Genomic DNA, 16,175 nt, shown 5'->3' on the forward strand with positions numbered 1-16,175 from the left:
CTCCACTTGCTGCATGTGCATACCCAGACCCACTACGTATGAGAAGATAGGGTGCCAGGGATCTGACGCGGGGTTTCCAAGACTGTATATCTTTAGGGGAGCAGACAATCTCAATTTTCTCCTACAGAGCAGCTGGCAAGTCTGAACCACCGGCTTTGTGGTTAGCAGCCCAATGCATATCCCATAGTGCTACCACAGCTCCTCTTTCTTCCAAGCAATGCTAAATAAGAACTGTATGCACTATTCTGAGTTCCCTCCCAAGTCACAAAGACACAGCAAGGATTATAACCTAGGGACTGCCTGTACCAACATTATGCCTGATAACTTCTGACACGTGGCCCCATGCTGTTCTTGCCTGTCCTCAAAGCGGGGAGTTTCATTTAAGAAGCATCAAATCCACTGATGCTTGACAAGTATCTGTCAAATATCTTCTTTCTTTCTATGGCTGCCCGAATGAGCAGCTTCCCATGCTGCCCACCAATGTATGGCTTCCAGTGCTTTTGTAGGGCAGAATCAAGCCTAACTGGACAGTCAGACAAGGAAAACTGCACTTGTTTTGTATTAGATGATGTTCTGTATCTCGGATACCAATGAATGATAGGTGCTGCCAAGAAAAATGTTGGTCTCTGCATATGTGTATGTGCAGGTACAAGTGCTGTGTTGATCGCCATGTATATATACCTATTATATATATTCACGTGTATGTATACATGCACACATTTAAAGGGAATGTTAGAGATGCATTGATGTAATAGGGTGTCCCTTGTCTTCCAAGCTCAGGAACCTAATAAGCTTGGTAGCAAAAGGTAGATATAGCTAGGTTCACTTTGGTTCCTGAGCTCTGAGTGGGAGCACAAAGGTTCAGATCATGAAGGATTCATGCAAAAATGTGACTCTGTTTGGTTCTGAGTTAGCTCACATGAGTTAAGACCACAGCAACTCAACCAGCAAAGGGCACCCGTGTTTTGCCTTCACGTTAGAGGCTGCTGGTTTGACCTGTCATGGACAGAACCAGAAACCCTCTGTATTAGTCTGGGTACTTTGGAGAAACAAATCCACAGCAACTCATGGATAAGAGAGAGTTTTATGTAAAAAAAAATGTGCATCACGAAAACATCCCAACCCAATGCTGCCCAAGCCCACAAGTCCAACATTAACCCATTAACCCAACACCAGTTCACAAAGTCCTCCACCTCACAAAACAGAGGCAATGATGCCGACTGCAGGAGGAAAGCTGAGTCAGTGAATGAACAAGCATCTCAGCACTAGGAGGGGTCTCCACACGGCTGCTCCAGCACCCAGGGCTGCATCGGTCTAGGTCCATGTAGCTTCTCCTTGGGGATGTCTTGTAGGAAGTCAATCTTGCAAGCTGAAGCAGGGAACTGCTAAGGCAGCTGCACCCGGTGCAACCATCACAAAACAAGAGACCCGAGAACTAGAAAGGAGAGGCTCACCACCCATTTATCCCTCTGCCTTTCAATTAGCCCCACATGTGATTATCGGCCAGGTTGGCACAGTTAACTAACTCACCCTCTCTATCTGGCTCTGTCTACAAAGTCTGACACTGAATTAGTTATGCCAATCTTGGAAAAGGAAATTTGAAAGATCCAGAGTGAGAGCTTTAATATGTATATTATACACATACTGACTCATTTCCATTGAGTTGATTCCAACTCATAGTTGGAATCCAACTGCCCCTGCCAGTTTCCAAGACTGTAACGCTCTGTGGGGTAGAAGCCTCATCTTTCTCTGGAAGAGCTACTGTTGGTTTTGAACTGCTAATCTCACAGTTAGTGCCCCAGTTACCCCTGCGCCATGAAGGCTCCCTTCATTCCATATATATTATATTACAATATTACACATAACAATATAATATATAAATATAAATGTGTGTGTATTCGTGTATTCCTACCGTTTTTCTTACACTTTTTGGTAGACGTATAGATTAAGATCATTCAGCCAACACCGAATACCCAGGAGGAAGTAGGCGTGGAGGTACAAATGACTATGATGGTCTCCTTCCTCAAAGAACTCATCCTGCAGCAGGACAAACAAACGTGCACATTCTATAAAGAAATGAGAAAAAAAATCACTGCAATAAAAGTATGTGCAGAGATCTGTGCTAATAGGGAAAAGGGTATGTTTTTAAAATGAGTTACAGCTGTGTACTGTGCTCTGAATCTGAGATCAAGTATTTTCTCACAGGAGTTCATTTGATGTTGACATCAAGCCAGCCAGTAGAGGGCGCCTTGTCTGGAGTGCACCGAAAGTCCCGGGTGATGTTCGTGACCCAGAGCCCCATAGCTAGTCAGGCATCAGTAATTTGGCTCAAACCCAGGACTTCCGATTGTGGAGCCATGGTGCTTTCCAGTTCAACACTTCCTTGGATGTGACATTGTGCCTTTCTGATCCAAAGGCCGGGGATCCTCATACTTGTGTTTGAATCGGGTCAGATCTTAATGGTTGCAACTTTTAACCCACAGTTGGTCTACAAAATTCCTAAAGCATTTAACCTGGCAGCAAATGAAGCACAAGGCTCATCTACTACACCCAAAGCCAGGGTATCCGCGCGTGTCTGAGTCCTTGCCTCCTGGAAGTCTTTGAGATTAGAAAAATGTTTTTGCACCAGGACACCTGCAGGCCACAGGAATTATTAATATTATATTAAGCCTGTCCATCAACTGGGCAGGAGCTGTAACTCTGGTGAAGAGTTTGTTCCTCAATGTCAGCACAGTGTGCTGCACAGTTTCCCCTGGGCTGTCGAACTGATATCATGGGCCCTGTGGTGCAGACATTAAGCCATCGTTAGCTAACAGAAAGGTTGGTGATTTGAAACCACCCAGGAGTCCCCAGTCACTAACCACAAAGTCAGTGCCTCAAACCACCAGCCACTCCACAGGTGGAAGATGAGGCTTTCTACTCCTGTAAACAGTTACAGTTTGAGAAACCCAAAGGGGGCGGTGCTGTGCTGTCCTGCCCTGTGAGTCAGAATTGGTGCCATGGCAGGGAGTTTGGTTTGGGGGTGAGGAGCCCTGGGGAGAAGGACCTGTGGTCTTCCATAAAGATTATGGCCATACCACGACTGAACCACAGACACACTAGAGGGGTCATGATGAGAAGGAAGGAAAATGTGGAAGAAAGCGGCAAATTCTTAAAGAATCTGGGTGTACTGAACCTAACAGGCTGGAGAAGTCCCAGGACTATTTTCCTCAGCTAGTCTTTAAACCTCGAATGGAAGCTGGGGAATCCCGGACCTTTTAATTAAGTAATTTCACCACCTTTAAACGAGCTCACAGTCTACCTCAAAAAGTAAAGATCATCACCTTTGAGTACTATCCTTTTGCACAACGTTAGACCAGTCACAGCCAGATGAACAACAGCTATTTTAAAGCATAAATGAGAAGGATGGAGGAACAGGAAGCTGAAGTCCACAAAAGAAATAATTGGACACACTAAGAATCTCAACACGAGGTAAAGGTCGTCAACAACACCACGGACCGTTTTATCTCGAAACCAGTGACTGGGAACAAGTTGGCTGGGTCCGTTTTCACCCCAAATTAAATATGTTTAAAAGACAAGAAGACTGGATGGGGTGGTTCTACCCTGCTGCAGGGGGGCTGCTTGGGGTCCGCATCTACCTGACAGCAGCAGCAGCAGCATGGAGTGAGCATGGGAGGCTGGTGGTTTTGACGAGACCCTTCCCCTGACCACTAACACCTCCCCGAGGGTCATTCCTAACTGATAAGCCACCCAGGGACTCAAACGGATCCTGAGCTCTGACTATCCACTCAAACCAGAGCGAAAAGGCTAGACCTCTTTCCCTGCACATCTGGAAGCCATCTCTCAGCAGGGAGTTACCCTTGAACTCCTGGTTGAACTTCGTCCCTGAGATTCTGCTGGTCTTGCCTCATTGCCCTAGAAAGAAGCCTCAGAGGCAGCCATTCTAATGGCATGCCTTCCGTGGTCCCCCCACCAAGCCAGCCTTGCCCCCCCCTTCTTAAAAACTATACACACACTCCCGCTGCAATCCAAAGAGAGTCCATTTTACTTCAGTCTGAGGACTTAGACTGAGAGCAGAAGGCTTGAGATTGACGCCCAACTTGGTTCTTTATCTGCAAAGTGCTCTTGACACCTCTGAGCTGTGGTTTTCTCACCAACTACCTGGAGAGACTCTTAGTGCAGGGGCATTTTCGCCATTTATGTGAGAGACTGGGTGTGTGATTCCGGGTCAGTGTAGCTAGGAACACAGCCACCACCCATCTGTCAGTGGAGACTGGGGAGTGCTGTGATTTTGAATAGGTTTCTATAGAGCTTCTAGAGTTAGATGAACTAGGAAGAAAGGCCTGGTGACCTACTTTGGGAAAGCAGCCGGTTAAAAACCCTCTGGATTCCCACAGCCCTAAGGAGGCTACATTTCATTTTCCTGTGCAGGGCAGAACCAGGAGGTGGAGAGCGAACAATAACAGTGATCCAGAACCCTGCTGTCTGCCACCCATGGGGAAGGAGGGGGCTGCCTCAGGGGCTTGTCAACAGGACCTGGCTCAGCCTTTTGATATGGCTCTCATCTTGGGAAGGGAAGGAATTAAAGCGCTAAGGAAATAGTTAAGAAATGAAAGCGCCTCCCCTTCGCAGGGGTTCTGCATTCATCATCCTCGTTATTTGACCTTTGCCTTCAGGAAGGTTGACACATGCAACCTGAAGCTGACCAGACTCCTTGTCACCGGAGACCACAGGGAATCTGCCTCTCCCCTGGTTTTCCTCTGGAGTGATTCTCCTTTCCCGGTGACAGCCAGAAGATGGCGCCTCTGTTTCATACTTAGACTTTAAGCAGCCTTGACTGCATCTCCTGGTGTGCCCTGTATTTGTGGTCGTCTCCAAGGCAAGACTATTTGCAGCCATTCATTCTCAGGCTACAACATTCCGTGATCTAAACAGCAGGTTCTGACAGCTTAGTGGGGGATGGCGGGGGAGTGTTCATACCCCCCCAGATAGCTTTACCTCACGCTCTGCATTGATTTCTTCTGCCCCCTCAAACACATGCTGTTAGTTCTGGCCCCATGGCAACCCCGTGGACAATGAGGTCAATCGTTGCCATCCATTGGGTTTTCAGAGGTGACTTTGAGAAGTCGATGGGCAGGCCCTTCTTCCTAGATTGTCTCCGTCCAGAGCCTCCACGGAACCCTGTCTAGAGAGACAAGTTATGGGTGCACGAGTACGTTGACTGAGAGTCAAGCCCGGATCTCCCACGGATAAGGCAAGGCAAGACGTAGACATCCAAAACTAAACCCACTGCCAAATCAGAGTCACCCCACGTGTTGCAAAGTAGAATTGCCCATGTGGTTTCCTTGGCTGCGATCTTTATGGAAGCAGGTTGCCAGATCTTCCATTAGCACCTCAGTCTGTAGGTTAGTAGAAGGACTACAAACCATTTGTGCCACCCAGGGGCCTAGTATGTTGTTGTTGTGTACTGTCAGGTTGATTCAGAATCATAGTGTCCTTATAGGAATGAGTGAAACTGCCCCATAGGGTCTCCTAGGCTGGAACTTTTGTGGGAGTAGATTGTCCGGGCTTCACCTCCTCGGAGCTGTTGGTGGGTCCAAACCACTGGCCTTTTGTTTAGTAAACAAACACTTCACCTTTGAACCACCCAGGCTCCTTGGGACCTAATCAAGTACTACGATATATACCGCGCCCTGTTCAAAGCACTTTCCATGTATTCCTTTATTTTATGTTTTAATCAGTGAGAGAACTATTATCGCCCCCTATTTTACAGGGTGAGAAACAGAGGCACAGAGAAATCCCATGTGATCGCATTGGGTTTCTTCACTCTTTCAGAGTGGAGTCCCATTGTAAGACAGAAGTCCCTTGGGACGGCAGTGTGTCAAGTCATGTGACTTGATCAAGAGGTGTTGTTAGCCCCTGGCTGGTTGTCGAGGGCACTGCCTTAGGACAGGAGAGCCAGGAACAGTGACAGTTGTGGGGGGCAGAAAGAAGGACTGTGACTGTGGTCGGCTTGTCTAGAGCAGAGAGAAAGCTGATTATGAGATGCAAGAAGGTTGGGCTGTGAAGTAGAACAGGAAGGTTGAAGATGCCAGTGAGGGAGAGATCGCCAAGGAAGAGAAGGGGATCAAGGACGATCAAGGTGCTTATTTCTTTTGGGGCCAAGAACAGATTGCTCCTAAATAATCCCCAGTCCTTAACGTAAACCCTCATTTGTGATTTTCTTGAAGGACCCCCAAACTACGGAGTATTTAGTAAGTGATTTTTACCACCACTGAAAAGCATGACCAGATGTATTGCTCCCTCTTATAAGCTTCCTTTAAATACGTTATGCTTGCATGTAGTTATAGACAGCATCCCATGGAGTTGACTCTTTTTGTCACTATCTCTAAACATTGGAAGTCTTTGGTTGGAACCTCCTGGCTAGCTGCTAAGTACTCAACTCACTGCCATTGACTCAATGCCAGCCTAGAGGTGGCCCTAAAGGACAGGGCAGAACTGCCCTGTGAGTTTACACATGTGATGAAAGATGAACGCCCCCTCTTTCTCCTGCAGATCAGCTGGTGGTTTTGACCTGCTGACCATGCAGTTAACAGCCCAACTTGTAGCCACTATGCCACCAGGGCTTCTTGGATGCCCAGTAGGAAGCCCTCAATGTAGAATCTGAGACTTGCGGGCAGTGCTTGCAGGCAACAGCATAACCATTGGTCCATTAAGAAGCCACACATAGGGCTTCTGCTTATTCTCATGGACGGACGAGTGAGCTTTCCTCTTTCTCCACACCCCTTCTGGAAGCCAGTGCAGAACACATCGTCATGCTAAGAACATGGACACTAACACCAAAACACGTTTAGAAGAACTCATCAAGTATCATAGTGATTTGGGAGGAGGCACGTGCTTCTTAGACAGGCCATGGAAACCATATAAAAAGAAAATTTGATAAATTAGATTTCATCGAAAGGGAAGACTTCAGCTCATCAAAACGTACTGTGAAGGAAAGGAGCAAGGGAGGAACTGTTCACAAAGCACTTCCGGCAAAACGCCAACATCCAGGATCTATAAATAGCTTCTGTAATTCAACAATGAAAAATGACAGATACCCAAAGAGAAATGGGGCAGAAGAATTAAACGGGTATCTCCCAGCAGGAAAGATACATGTGGCCAAGAAGCACAAGACAAAATGCTCAACATCATTAGTCAACAGCAAACCCCCCAAAAAATGCCATTTAAAAACTGTGTGGTGCCTCTACGCTACGCACCCGCCAGAAGGACTGAAATGAGAGAGGCTCAGGTCCAAATCCTGGAAAGGCGATGGAGCAAGCAGGGTGCTCGGATTTTGTTGGTGGACGCATGACATGGTACAAGTGCTTTGGGAAAGGTTTGGCAGTTCCTTGTGAAACGTGGCGTGAGCCCACCCGTGATCATGCGGCTTCCCTCCTTGGTCTTAGCTCAGGAGAAATGAAAGCACGTCCATCTAGAAAAGACTCGTAAATGAATGCACATAACAGCTTCGAGTATCATGTCTAAAATCTGGAAACAGCTAGAATAATCATCATTGGGAAAATGGGTTTTTTCAAAAACCTTCAGTATATTCATATCACAGAATATGACTCAATTAAGCTCGTGCTTAAGGAGCTCAAACTTAAGGAGCTATGGTGGCTGTGTATTAGCCTGTTAATCTCAAGGTTGGATGTTCAAACCCACCAGCTGCTCCTCAGGAGAAACATGAGACTGTCTGTCCTTTAAAGATTTACAGCCTTGGTTGCTTTGGATCAGAATGGACTCCAGGCAGTGGGCTTGGGGTTTTGCTTTACTCAGTAATAAAAAGCAGTGACGCACTGTTCCATGCAACGGCGCAGGTGCATTTCAGAAGCAGGGCGCTTCATGAATGAGCTTCGCACACAAGAATATGTATTGGTTAGCTTACATGACTTTCTAAAAGAGGCAAATCTGTGGTGAACAAAATCACAGTAGTGGTTGCTTCTAGAAGGATTGGGGCAAGACTTGCCGAGAGGGGGCATGTGGGCAGTTTCCGGAGTGCCAGCAATGTACCATGTCTGTGTAACTGGGTTTCACAGATGTATGCATCTGTCAAAACTCAGCAGAAGCACACAAAGACTTGTGCATTTCACCCAACTTTATGTCAAAAGAAAACCAAACCGAAGACAAGTGCCGAGCCCTTGTTAAGGATACCTACAGAAGTGTTTAGGGGATAAACACAGATGTTTGTGGTTGGAATTTGTCAAAGATAGAAGCTGGGTTAATGGGAGGACCAAGACCTTGATGTGGTCAACAATGACAGTGCAGTGTGAACGGTAGGGTGTGGATATACCTCCTGTAAATGATTCCCATGTTTTCTATCAGCTTGAAATGTTTCATAATAAAAAATAAAGAGCCCGCCAGTGTCAGGCTCAATCTTAGTTTGAAGGCTTCCTGGTGACGGGGTTGCTATTCAACTGTAAGAGTTCTGCTGACAGAACAAAAAACCTTACCATAGTGAATGATGGGGGGAGTGCGGAGTGGAGAACCAAAGCTCATCAGTAGGCCACTGGAGATCCCCTTGCAGAGGGGTCTGGGGGAGGAGATGAGCCAGTCAGCGTGCGATGTAACAATGATGAGAAATACAACTTTCCTCTAGTTCCTAAATGTTTCCTCCCCGCTCCCACTACCATGACTCGAATTCGATCTTGCAAGTGTGGCTAGACCAGAGGATGTACACTGGTACAGATAGGAACTGAAAATACAGGGAATCCAGGACGGATGAGCCCTATAGGACCAGTGGTGTGAGTGGCAAAACAAGGAGGGTAAAGGGAGAATGGGTAGGAAAGAGGGAACCGATTACATGGAACTGTGTGTGACCTCCTCCCTGGGGGACAGACAACCGAACAGTGGGTGAAGGGAGACGTCGGACAGGGCAAGATATGACAAAATACCCATTTATAAACTATCAAGGGCTCATGAGGGAGGGGGGAGCGGGGAGGGAGGGGAAAATGAGGACCTGATGTCGGGGGTTTAAGTGGAGAGAAAATGTTTTGAGAAACGATGTACAAATGCGCTTTACACAATTGATGTGTGTATGGATTGGGATAACAGTTGTATGAGCCCCTAATAAAATGTTAAAAAACAAAAAAGAGTTCTGCTGATAGGGGGTTTCATGGCTCAGTGGGATATGCGTTAGGCTGCTCACCTCAAGGTAAGCCATTTGAAGCCCCTAGCTTCCCCAAGGGACAAGGACGAGGCTGTCTGCACCCATCAAGAGCCTGGAACTCCTCGGGGCAGCTCTAGTCCTTCCTAGTTGACTCAATGGCAGTGAGTGAATTGAGACATTATATCTGTTTGATACTTGGACAAACCAATCTTTTCTTCCAACCCAGAAACCCCGGAAAAGACAGCCCGCTAACAAAATAGAGACCAGCCTTCGAGGAGAGGGGCCTGAGGTGTACATGGTTGCATTTTCAGAGGCTCCTGCTTTGAAGGGCATAGTTTGTTATGTGAACAGAAATGTGTCGTGGCCGTTTCTAAACTCTGCCTTCTGTTCTGTCTTCCCTGGACACGCCCTGCTGGGTGTAGGAATCTCCCTGCCATCCTGGACTGGGTGAAAACGCAAAAGCCTGGAGCCATGGGTGTCAACATCATCACCTCGGACTTTGTGGACCTGGTGGACTTTGCCACAACCGTCATTGAGCTGAATGACCTCCTGCAGGAGGACAGAGCTCTGGCTAAATGCTGACCGAAATGTTCGCTTTACTTAAGGTTGAATTCGTTGATCCAGGGTAGGCTGGTGAAGGGTTCCCTGTTCGGATGCCACCGGGCAGGATGAAGAGAAGAGGGCACCTTTTCTTTTCTTTCCTCAAAGGGCCATGGGAGCAGAATTTCAGGGTTTGTCACTGCATTTTTCCCAAATGCGACTTTAACCAAAAAAACCATTTAAGTCCAAGGGAAGAAAGCATGTTTCGTGTGCTCAAGGTCAGGATCACCCCAATGACTGATGGTGGTCAATGGAATATGGAAATAGGGTCTCCAAGTTCCACGGGGGTCCTGAGGGTCCCCTATGTGACCTCTTTCCCCCCACTGTTTTCCAGGACGTTCTGTGAGCCAGTGAGAGAGCTGATAACAGAAAGGTGTTCCTAGCCCAAAGCACGGCTCTTTGTAGGTGTGGGCCCTGGGCCACCCTGTGAGTGGGCTCCAGCACCCACCTGGACTTCTATTGTGAGGAAGAGGTTCCGTGCCGGTTCTCGTTAGCGATGTTGAATGTTCCCACTTGTTCCCTGAACTGGGCATGACTGACTGAACAGCAGGTTGTGTCTGCCACAGCTCTTTGGGCATCGTTTGTGCTGGCAGCTGGTCACCCAATTTCTTCAGATTGGAAGCAGCCATGCTCACTGGCCTCTGTGTCAGCAGTGGGCTTCCCCATTGTAAACCCGTGGTTATTTGACATTTCTTGTGGCCCATTGTTAACAGTGAAAGGAGCAGGCCTGAGAGATGTGTTGCATTGTGGGCTCAGCAGAAGATGGGCATGCCTGCCTGTTGCTGGCCGGAGTTCCTTGACTTTCATTCTGCAGATTTTCCCAAACTAGCTGCCAGGCAAGCACCTGAATCCTTTTGGCAGCATCCTCACTGGAGTGGCATCTTCAAGCCAGACCGTCCAGTTTTCGTGATGTTTACCTAGGACCCGAGTCTGCGCTGCGGGCACTACGAGGAGTGGAAGGCGCTTTGTCCCTGACCTCCCGGAGGCGGACGCAGGCTACGCCCAGGAGTGCAGCGGAAGTCAAGGAGGCAGCTCCGCGTGGGATTGGAGCCGCCCAGCAGCTCCCGGAAAAGCAGACTACCTCGGGACCCTTTAGGATGACGCCTGGTCATCCGGGGAAGCACTCCGCCATGGAACACTTCCCGTTCCTGCCTGGATGATTCAGCGCCCACAATCACCCATGCCTGAGGGGATTTGGGTTTTGTTATTTTATTGTTGATAAGATGTGCTGATCTAGGAAGAGGCCTCTGGTGTCTGCCTGCCTGCCTGCCTTTATTTATTTATCCCCGTATTTATTTATTTATTTATCTATTTATTTGTAGCGTGAGTGGCTGCAGGGCTTCTTAGCCCAGGAGCACCCACAAAGACACACGTGTCTCACCCAAGGCAGGCTGTGCCGTGGTCTTCCTCTCATCAGCAGGACTTCACAACTCAGGACAATACTGGACCTCTTGACTTCTCCCATGCCCCTCCCCCCACCCCCCAATCCTGCTGGGCAGAGAGGGCCTGTGTGCACGTGGTCCAGCTCCAATAAGCTAGTCCCCACTCCACACACTGGGACCAGATGAAACGAAACGGGTCCGTGAAGAACGCGTAGTTGTCGAGGCAGCCCCGCAGGTTGACGAAGGAAGGAGCGAGACAGAAAAGAAGGCGTGCAGTGGGTGTGTCCTTTGATGCTAGGACCCCTGAGAATCCCTGGGGAAGTCTCAGCTTCCCGATCTCTCAGGAGGAAGGATCAACCCAGGATCCCACGTGGATATGTGCTTCCATTTCCTCGCCTTTGATGCTCACCTGGATTTTGCATGATACCTGTAATGGGGGCATCCTACCTAAGGGTACCCACAAGCACACACCCCCAACTCGCGGTCTTCCAACGTTTCGGTCAAGTCAGTTAAGCCCGGACCGGTAGCTCCCTCCCACTGCTTGAGAAGTTAACATCACAAATGCCTCTGGGAAGTTCTGACTTAGCTTCCCCTTGTCTTGCATTTGGAGGGAGACCTGAGGGCATAGTGGTTGGGCTGCTGACTTTACTACGGTCAGCAGCCCAAAACCACAGCCGCTCTTCCAGAGAAAGACGGGCCTTCTACTCCCTAAACAGTGACAGTCTCAGAAACCCGCAGGAGCTAGTTCTACCTTGTCCTACGGGGTTGGTAAGAGTCGGCATCGACTCAGTGGCAGTGAGCTTGGTTTCTGGGGTTTGGTCTTGAATTGGAATCCCTCCTTGAAGAGAGTCCCGAAGGAGAGTTGTCAACCTCCAGAGGGTCACCCTTCCCCGGGAAGAGGGCAAAGGTGAGTTCCTTCCATCTGATATCAAACCACAGTGATGAGTGCTAAAACCCCTGGCCTTCTCTTGGGGCTTTATTTTCTTATTGTTTTACTATGTTTGTTTTTAATGCTGGATCCATTGCTAAGGATTGGGTCCTTTCCTCTCCTTTAACCCCGCATAACTTGGCAAAGAGCTAAGGAGGCAAGAGGAGAACCATTCTGCTCTGTTTTATTGGCGCCTCAGCTTTGTCCAGGTGCTTGGTGCTATGAGGCCAGGAGTGGGGACAGTTCGGTCTGTGCAGGATGCTCGTGGCACTCAGGGGCTGCTGACGATTTAGTGAAATGTTTACTTGATTTTCTTTTTTAGCTTTTATACACACACACACTCATCTTGGGGTGTGATGTTGAACGGAGTGCATCTCCGCGGTTGCATGATAAGGGGAAAGCATCTGTGTGGCGCAGAAGCACAGATACGGGACCAGGACTTCAGGGAAGAGTCCTGCTCTGGGTGCTGAGTGCAGGTGCCCCCTTCGCCCTGCGGCTCTGGGTCGCTGGCCTGGCTCACATCCTGGGAGGGGGCAGGAAGGACATGTATAATTCCCAGATAAGCACCCTGTAGCTGACTGCGTCTCTGCTGGGGAACAAAGTGCTAACGGTCTGTGCAGACCGTGGGCGCTCTGTTCCTTGACGCTGAGGCCGGGCAGGGGCCCTCAGGTAGGCACCTAGGAAGGACACCCAGAGAAGAAACTTGATCTCTGTGACCCATTTTAGGAACTGCCAACAGCGAAAATGGTGACTCGCCAACATCATTGATTTCCACAAATCGGGGGATTGTCGCAGGGGTGGGGGTGGGGGTGTGTGATGATTTCAGGTCACAACAACTCACACTTGCTCAGAATTAATTTCAAGATCAGTCTAAAGAAAAACTATGTGACTGAGCCAAAGAGAACTTCCTTTGCACAGGATTTGGGGTGATGTTTACTTGGAAATAAAGTCTGAATTTTTTGGTAAGCTACCTGGACCATTCCTCACTCACGTGGCCACGTTGCTAGGGCTTTATGGCCAAGATGACCACCACAGATTACTGTTAACTTAGGACATGCTTCACGATGGAACTTCGAACAGGTGCCACTGTGGTTTGATGGATACAGATTCTTCAGATAGGCGAGAGAAGGCAAGATGGAATTGATGGGAGAAAGGAAGTTACTAAAGATTACATTTTAAATTAAAGGTAGATCTTAAGAGAGTCATACAAAATATTCTTATTTTTGTTCTTCCAATAGTTGCTCTATGAAACTCCAGAGGAATGAAACTTAGTCATTTCCCATCAGCCTGGGCCCAGGCCCTAGGATTCTTGAGAACCCTTATACCACAGTCCAAACCCAGGACTTTGTATCAATTCAAACAGAAGCACAAGTTGGGAACCCAGGAAATGGACTCCAGAGACCTCGATCTCCTCCCACCTTCTCATAGTCACAGCAAACAAAAGGTGTTGTTTCTATTCACAAAGACCCAAGTGTGGAGCCTCCTGCAATTAAATGCAGCTCGGTGGGGTGCCAGGATTGTCTTTTCTCTCTGGTTTTCTTAATTTTACACCAGAAAGTGCTACCCAAAGAGACACAAGTCTGACCCCACTAGAAGCTTCCATGCCAAGCAAACGGTGGAGAAAAAGAAGAAAGTAAGATGGCAAGTGAACCTGAGGTTTCCTGGGTTGCCAGAAAGGACTGCATGAAATCAAGTTACCATTGACGTGTTTGTGATCATCTTCCTTATTGCCCGGCTGCAGGTCTGCCCGGTTAGGTTGACAGAATGGGCTATTGGATCTAGAACAAGCCTGAGGCTCTCCCCTGTGGCTAAGTGGTTAAGCCTGTGCTAGATCCCCCTTGGGCCCTTCATCTGTAATAAAGACGTTGATGTCTACTTTTTGCAAACCTCAACTGACTTAAACTATCCGGTCCCCAGTGGTTAGATAAAGGACCCTGGTGGCCCGAGGTTAAGCACTAGGTGGTTGATCCCAGCATGGTCTCCATAGGAGATAAAACCTGGGGATATGTTTCCATAAAGGTATGGCCTTAGGAAGCCCCCTGAGACAGCTCTGCTCTGTTACAAAGGGCCGCTGCGAGTCTGAATCAACTCGACAGTGCACAACAATAACAGGTTAAATGTTTTATGCTCAAGGTGAACAGTTGTAGAATTCTTCCTTCCGTGGTATATGTAGAGAATGCCACTTTGGTTCACCTCCCCCAAAGTGTGTAGCATGACAATTCTTGTCCAAGAGTGCTACATTTCATGACGAGCTCTGTCGTGGGGTGGTCAGGGCTGAAAGAAAGCTGCCAACAGATGTGGGCTTTCCCAAATGCACGTAAATTAACCATGTTCTGCCAAGAGCAAAACCAATGAAGAGCATCGCATCCAAACTAATAGGAAGTCTGCCTTGTGTGACATTTGAAATCATCCCTTAACTTTCCACTAGCTCTCTGCTGTGGCTCAGCTCTTGGCTCACAAGTGCTGCCTTGGGACACAGGCGTGAATGGACTGGCTAATGAGAGATTTAGTTGGCAACGTGACTCTTAGTTCCAAACTAGACCAAACAGCTCACCACTGCCCCCAAGAGAATTGCTATCTCCATGCCCTCTGGATTCAGTGGCACTGCCCACTGGCACCATGCTATCTCTAACGTGGCCCGACAGAAGAACAGACTACAAATGCTGTTGCTTCTTGTTCAAATCACACAGTCGGGGACGCTGTAAGCTGAATCTAAGAGGACTCTTCCTATGTTGTAGATACAGCATTTTCTCCAACACAACTTTTTCTTAGGGCTTTGCAAACTCATGGCTAAGCTCCATGGTTTATAAACTAGAAGCTTCCTTTCCCTTTAAGAATTCACGCCCACAGTCCATTGAGGCAGGCCCGCCAATCATGTGGCGGCATCGCCCTGCCTATTCCCATCGCATCTATGTAGAATGTCGTTTCCTCCTTTTGTTAAGGTGACCAGACGGTCCGCTTTTGGCAGGAGAGTCCCGATTTTTGGCGTTTAAAAAATGTCCTGATCTTTGGAAAGAATGCACGACAAGCTAGGGAACAGTCTATTTGGTCCATATAGACCAAAATTTTAATCAAGAACACCCCCACCCCCCTCCGGTGTATGGTGTCCCGCTTTAAATCTGGTCACCTTACCTTTTGTCCCCTGGCCATTCTTTATCATCTGCTGATTACTATGGATCCCAGGATGCTGGCCAGACTTCCAGTAGAAAGCAATAGGTTCGATGAAGTCCAAGCATACGCTAATTAGTTATTGATCTTTCCTCTTTCCACACGCTTTATTCTGTCACCACTTACCCAGAATTGCCAACTGACTGGAGCCCAGAACTTGGGGCCAATACTTAAACTAAGTAGCAGGGGTTTGCTCACAAGCTTTGAGCCCCGTGAGAAGCACAGCACTTTGAAAAAGTCAAATGGGCCTTTGGTAGCTTTGTACATTTGCAGTTTACATGATTCTAGCACTAATAACACTTCGGCCATGAATCTGTAGGATCAATACGATCAGTCTTAGAATAGACATTAGAAACAGTGGTATCCTACTACTGTAAGTCTAATATCCTATTATACTCACCAATTTATCCTCCAATATCAATAAGTTTTAAATACTAATTATGTGTGCGTTATTGGTACTGTGTATATGCTGACTCTCATATCACTTAGCTTCACTGATCAGCAGTTAGATGGAACATTTGAAACTTGTCACAGTGAAATCAGTCTTGGTTAACTCAAATGATATGTGAATATGATAAATGCGCTATTAAATTCTCTATTTGGTCCTCTTGCTTGTTTTGTATAATAGTGCATGCTATTTGCTAAGATAAATACAAAGTAACGTGAATAAATAACGTCGATTTTGAGGCTAGAATGAAAGGTTTGCCTATATATGCTACTTGATATGCTGAAATGTATAATTCGGCTTACTTTAGTCATATGCACTGCACTCGGCTACCCCACCTGTACACCCCACCCCTAAATAACTGTTCACATCTATACTCTTCTTTGTCCTTGATTAAGTGGCTTCATTCAACCTAGAACATTGTAAAGCCAGAATACCTCCATTTAACTGAAAATTAACACGAGGAGATGATGTTTTTGTGTGTGTTTGAGTGTACCTAAATAG

At 47.5% G+C, this 16,175-nt stretch overlaps 1 protein-coding gene across 1 annotated transcript in view; it reads left to right on the forward strand.

Moving 5' to 3' along the window:
• Window positions 1-11,881, forward strand: part of PLCXD2 (phosphatidylinositol specific phospholipase C X domain containing 2) — a 66,111-nt gene extending 54,230 nt beyond the window's left edge. The window contains exon 4 of the mRNA XM_004706391.2: window positions 9,571-11,881. Coding sequence (XP_004706448.1) covers window positions 9,571-9,730 — 160 coding nt within the window. The 3' untranslated portion in view covers window positions 9,731-11,881. The remainder of the gene's footprint in view (window positions 1-9,570) is intronic.
• Window positions 11,882-16,175: the final 4,294 nt, after the last annotated feature.

This window comes from Echinops telfairi, unplaced genomic scaffold, assembly GCF_000313985.2.
Source record: "Echinops telfairi isolate 266 unplaced genomic scaffold, ASM31398v2 ScPeMD7_6;HRSCAF=24_0, whole genome shotgun sequence".
NCBI classification, from domain to species: domain Eukaryota; kingdom Metazoa; phylum Chordata; class Mammalia; order Afrosoricida; family Tenrecidae; genus Echinops; species Echinops telfairi.